General features: G+C 45.4%; 1 protein-coding gene across 6 annotated transcripts in view; it reads left to right on the top strand.

Annotated features, from left to right (window-relative positions):
- The first annotated feature begins 1,027 nt into the window (after positions 1-1,027).
- epha4b (eph receptor A4b) overlaps positions 1,028-6,000 on the top strand; it is a 110,959-nt gene continuing 105,986 nt past the window's right edge. For 4 of the 6 annotated variants that reach the window (XR_011692864.1, XR_011692865.1, XR_011692863.1 and 1 more), the window contains exon 1: positions 1,030-1,446. Coding sequence is in view for 3 of the 6 variants with exons in the window: in XM_071490886.1 (XP_071346987.1) it covers positions 1,332-1,446 (115 nt within the window). In the remaining 3 variants the exon portion in view is untranslated. Of the gene's footprint in view, positions 1,447-6,000 lie in introns of all 6 variants that reach the window. The other 2 variants (XM_071490888.1, XM_071490887.1) reach the window with 1 other exon arrangement.

The raw sequence follows: 6,000 nt of genomic DNA, 5'->3' as shown, positions 1-6,000 counted from the left end.
GAGCAGCTGAGCGAGACAGGCAACATGTCCCTCTTAAAGGCATCCTCTCCCGTCAGGGGCAGCGGTTTCACCACATGAGCCCTGTCAGTCGGCTGTGTTAAGGAAGTGGAAGATTGAGAGGTTGACCTCGCACACTCTCAGCGTTTCCTTGCACATTTCATATAACAGGCTGCACACATTATTTATTCATGTTTAAAGGCAGCCTGCTCGAGACGTACCAACAGCCACATTCACATTCCTGACGTCCAAACTGCAGTCAAATACGAAGTAATATAGGCTGAATAAATCTCCATAAAGTGTTTGATTGGAATCTGTTGTGCATGTCAGCGCTGTCTACTGCTGGTAGCATCTGCAGGAACCATATCAACAACTTGGCAAAGACAGAGAGAGGCGAGCCGGAGCTGACACTAATCCAGTAATTGCCATGTGCCCATGTCGCTTATCAAAATAATTGACAGTATTTTCTACAGTGAGATGGAAGTGTTTATCCTGGTGTTACCCAGACTATCGACTGTGGATCCAAACAACTCTGGATCAGTAATGAGGTGGTTTGTTCAACCCAAGAATGTGGCTCTGGGTGAACCCATCAGAACACTGGGAAATGACTTTTTCACATGGATGCTGTCGGGTGATTTAATATAGGCATAATGTGAGTAAAATTTCCAAAATAATAAATATGTGTGCTCTAGGTGGAGGTCTTGGTTAAATTGTCAGTGGTTACACTTGTCTCTAACCGTGTTGCTGTTCCTGAGGGTGGGTGGGATACACAACTTGGCCCACTTCTCAAAGTTAAACGATTGATCAAACTCTTCTTTGCCATACCTGCATTTCCTTTCAAATGAATGGGCTTTATGGAGTCAGACTTACAGAATTAGGATCATCTAATCCCATAAGAGGTTTGGTTCTGCTGTGACATTTATAGCCTCTTATTAAATTTGAAGCTCCACTGTGCACTGCTTTCAGTTTAGGATGGCTTTGGATGAGATTACAACATTTTGATTATGCCCTTGAAGCACTCACAGTTTTCAATATTTTAAAACTCAATAATATCAAAACTATTTTTATCTATTTTTTCCTTTTTGTTTTTTGCAGTGTAACCCAGTGCAACGAGTCTCCACAGACCGCTGCTATACCACCCCAGAGCCAGGCGGCTGATTGACAGGATTTGGCTGACTGTGGACCCTCCTTCCCAGCGTCTCCTCCTCTCCCATCCTCTCTCTCTCCCTCTCCCTCTCTCTCTCTCTCTCTCTCCCTCTCCTCAATCGCAAGGCTGCGCTCACCGACTCGACACCGCCAACAGGGATGCAGCGAGGGCGCAGCGCAGCCTGAAAATGGCACCACCACGCGTCCTGTGGATCTATCCATCTCTTTCCCTCCTGTCCTCCCTGCTTCTTTTTCACGCGTTGTCGCCGTGCCGGGCCTTACGGAATTACCCGGAGAATGAAGGTAGGGTGTCCTGGCGCGGATGTGTGAGCCCTTAAGTGGAGTGAGATAGATGACTTGCTTGTGCGCGGATGTGTGCTTGGCGGATGAGGAGCGAGTCCCCCCGATCCCGCGGTTCCACTCGCCGGGGAAGGAGCGGAGCGGAGCGGCGGAGACTCCCGTTAAGTGCTCGGCTCGGTTATGAATCATGCATAAAATTTTTTTTTTTTTTTTTTTTTTTTAAAAAGCAGGGAGAGAGATTGAGAGAGTGAGAGAGAGAGTGGGGGGAAACTGTTCATACTGACATTAAATTTGTATGACATATACACACGGGCAGCCCTGCCATGCTGAAGATAGAGGAGGCTGATGTGGACATTTCACTTTCTGACATCTGGGGGGGGGAAAAAAAAAAGCTTCTCCACATTGTTTATGGCTGTGCAACTCTTCTTCTCGCTTCAAAGTACCCTAACTTATAATGATTATGCCAAAACAACATTGACATCCCTGTCAAAATCCTTCTTAATTATAGATATCTTCATTATAACACACTGATAGATGTTTTTTATTCTGCCTCAGTCTGCAAATGAGGAGCAGCAATTACATTAAATTTGTCACAGCTCCTCTCAGTTATTGTATTAACATTGATGCTCGGGCCTGAAATCAGCCAATGCATTTACTTACTAACTACCCCTGACTGCTTGGTGGGCTGAAACATGGGAGCTGGCTTCTTTTAATGGGAAGATGAAGTTGCACTAAATAGAGAAAAGAACACAACAGTGTGTATATTCAGTGAATGACTGGTTCGTGGAGCAGGTTGCCACAGAAAAGTGAAAGAGTGTGTGGTGTTGTTTTTGCTTGCTGGATGTCAGAGGAGTCAGGACTGGGGATGATACAGCTGCGACTTGATTTCATTCAGTGCTGTTCTGTAGCTCCATCCCTGTTATGAGCTGTATGATTTGCCCTTCATTGATATTTTCTTTGTCTCTTTTTCACTCACTCTCCCACACACACACACACACACACACACAGAAAATGAACTCCAGGCTTACACAGGAAAGATTAAACAGTCAAATGAGTCACATCAAACACACACACACACACACAATGACGGGCCACACTAGGGTTTGGTGGGACCTCCTGTCTCTGGCTGACTTAACAGTTTATAAGCTGCACTGTACATACATTGCACTGAATGTATGTCACAGCCCCGAGGAGTTCACACAGAACAAAAGCTCTGGAGGACAGGTAGGCAGCGAGGGAGGGAGAGAGAGAGAGAGAGAGGAGAAGGAGGAAGAGTGTTTTAACAGCAGGAGACAATACATGTGAGGGAGACACAAACACGCTGTTAAAATATTCATTAAAATGAGCATGAATGATGAAACCAACTGGAAGCCGAAGGAAACTCCTGTTGATTTAGATAAACACAAAGGGGCATCTGTGAGTTGTGGTGCATGTTTGTGTGTGTGTGTGTGTGTGTGTGTGTGTGTGTGTGTGTGTGTGTGTTCAACTTGAGAATTTTTGAGGTGACTGACAGGTCAAAGGGTTCTTCATCACTGATACACAATTTGCCACGCAATATGTGTGTGTGACTCACTGAGTGTTTCATCCTCTGGTCGATTTTCTGTCCTGCTGTTTCTGACCATTGGTCTAATTGGCACCTTTACGCCCTTTGCCCGACTTGTGTATGTGTATGTGTGTGTGGAGGGTGTGTGCATGTGCCCCACTGGGACAGTTACCCAATGAAGCCATTTTTGTCCGCCCCTCTATTCTCTGCTTTTACCTTTCAGCCTGACAGTTTTCCTGCTGTGACTACACGCTTTGCTGAGGGATTGCTTTTCTTTGTGTCAGTGTGTGTGTGTGTGTGTGTGTGTGTGTGTGTGTGTGTGTGTGTGTGTGTGTGTGTGTGTACCTTGTGTTTGTCTATGAGTGTGCATATTCTCCACCCACGCATCTCGGTAGTCATGTTATTCCAGGAAATCCTCCCTCTGAGTCTGTCTAGTAGCAGAAGCGAGGCTGTCATAAAAGGAGAGATGCAGTTCTCAAGGCTCAATTAAGAACACAGTCCCTTTGATAGAGCTGATAGTGTTAGCAGGAAAATAGTGTTAAGCTGTCAACAAGCTTAGTTTACAACCAGGGCTATTGATCTGCTCCAAAATTGTTGGCTTTTAGAAGAAACACAGTTATAAGTGTGGACACAGTGTTCTGGAAGAAATGATAAAATTGCTTGAAATTGCCGCTAACTGTGGACAAGGGAACACAATCTCAAGTGGAACTGGATTCATTCATAAGTCGCTGTGATGAAGAGCATCCTCTGACAGGCTTTTGTCATGAACAGTTAAGGGAGGAAGAGGAGTGGATGAGTTTTTGTGCACCAGCAGAGGGAGCCCAACACACAATGTGTCTGAACCCTGAGGGCACGCTGATGTAACAGCTGGGTGGATGCTCGCAGGTCTCCTGTTGTCCTGCTGTCCTCGTCGTCCCCTCTTCACTCACCTTCTGCATCCTCTCTAACGCAGTGGAACGATACATGTCCTGTCTTTATTTGCAGCCTACTCCTCCCTGTACTTTTTCTCACTGCTCCTTTCTCATGCAGAATCATCCCAGGGAGCGGAGCAGACTACCACTCCTTTCTATTTTCGTGTCTTCCCTCTGTCTCTAAATATACCCCCTCAATCCTAGAAAAACTTCGAAGCATGATTGGAGCTTTATGCCTCCTTCCTCTGCAGCTGGATGTTGATTAGCGTAAACTAATGGAGGCAAATGAATGATTTAATTCTAAATTCAGCCTGAAATCTGTGCGCACATGATATATAATTGAATTAATAAGGGTGAGGGAGGAGAAAAACAGCAGAGCTCAGCTGTGTTTTATACTATCAACTATCCTACTATCTTGAGGTTTACTGTAATCTGTAATTGGTCTTGAAACTACACGTGAAGTTTTTTATTGGATTGGCCTGAGGGTGCCGGGGGGGGGGGGGGGGGGGGGGGGGGGGGGGCTGCTATATTGCTTTGTAAGGTGAACGTGAGGGTGAGCAGTGAGGCAAGCATATGTAAAGCATGCCCTCTACTTACACACATGCACACACACATCTTAGGATTCGCACAAGATCCTGACTGTGGTAAAATGTTGGGTTAAAGGTCGCCTCTGGTTTAATTGCTTTAATCTATAACGGTTGCTTGTAGTTATCGGCAGAGCCATACCTCACAAAGTGTGTGTGCATGTGTGTGTGTGTGTGTGTGAGGGAGAGTCTGAGATATTGCTCTGCTCCCATGTAACAACCATGACCTTGGACAGAAGAGGATATAGATCTCTGCTCTCATCAGAGACCAGCAGAGAGACAGCAAGTGGAAGCACCCTCCTGTTTTTCTTTGCTACCTCCTCTACTCCGATCCATCTCTAATCCTCTTCTTTCATATCTGCCCTCCTGTATTTTCTATCTGCCTCCCTCCTGGCGTCCGTTGCTCTCTCCTTTTCCCTCTTGTCATCTTCTTCTCTTTCGCTCTCTCCCTGGCTCTTCCTCTGACCCCCAACAGTTGGACAGCAGCCGTGAGCCACTGTATGATTTCTGTAATGAGGTTGAGCCACTATATCTACTTAACACAGGCCCATACACAAGCACATGTGTGTGTGTGTGTGTGTGTGTGTGTGTGTGTGTGTGTGTGTGTGTGTGTGTGTGTGTGTGTGTGCGTGTGTGTGAGCACATGCATGCACACCCACTCACGCCCACACACACTCATCTTAAAGTAATGTATGACTGGGGGGCAGTTTGGTGGTCTTGGTCCAGAGAATAGTGTCACGTATTCCCGGGGCTGGCTGATAGATGGGGTTATAAATACAGCTCAGTGACAGAGAATGATTCTGCTGTGAGGGCTTCACCTCATGGATTCATTGTGTGCGTATGTGTGTGTGTGTGTGTGTGACAGAGAGAGAGAGAGAGAGAGAAAGAGGCTGAAAAAGAGAGAGAACGTGAGCGAGAGGCAGGACGACTGAAATTTTAAATAAAAGGCAGATAAGAGAAAATCTGAGACAAAACAAACATGATGATGAAAAAAAAGAACAAAGACAGAGACGTAGTTGTAGACAAACCGAATAACCCAGTCTTTTCTCTGTGCTCCGGTGAGCAGAGAACCCATAACAGCACCCACAGAGCCATTGTGCTGTAGTCAGTGGTTGTTAAATATGGTTTTGTATTCAGCACCACCCATTCAAATTCATTTAATTTATTTTTTCGCTTTCTGTTTTTGTGTTTTTAAGGGAGCTTGCATACAGCATAAAGTAGATTCATTTTCTTTCTTTCTCGTCAAGCATTAGATGAGAAATTTGATACTACTCTCACATTTGTCTGACAAATATGAAGCTACAGCTAGGGGCTGGTTAGCCTAGTTTTGCATAAAGGCTGGAGGCAGGGAGAAACAGTTAGCTTTATCCAAAGGTGACAGGATCCACCTACCAGCACCTTTAAACATCACTAAATTGTTGCAAAAACCAAAACCATAAACCCCAAATAGTGTGAAAACATCTATTTGGGGTTTTACCAGGAGTTGCTGGTGATGACTGGCTAGAGTCTTGTCGTCATT

Source organism: Trachinotus anak, unplaced genomic scaffold (assembly GCF_046630095.1).
Source record: "Trachinotus anak isolate AG129_WGS33_773 ecotype Australia unplaced genomic scaffold, CSIRO_AGI_Tana_v1 ptg000012l, whole genome shotgun sequence".
Lineage (NCBI taxonomy): Eukaryota > Metazoa > Chordata > Actinopteri > Carangiformes > Carangidae > Trachinotus > Trachinotus anak.
Note: the sequence above shows the minus strand (reverse complement) of the source record. Positions and strands in the feature narration are given on the sequence as shown.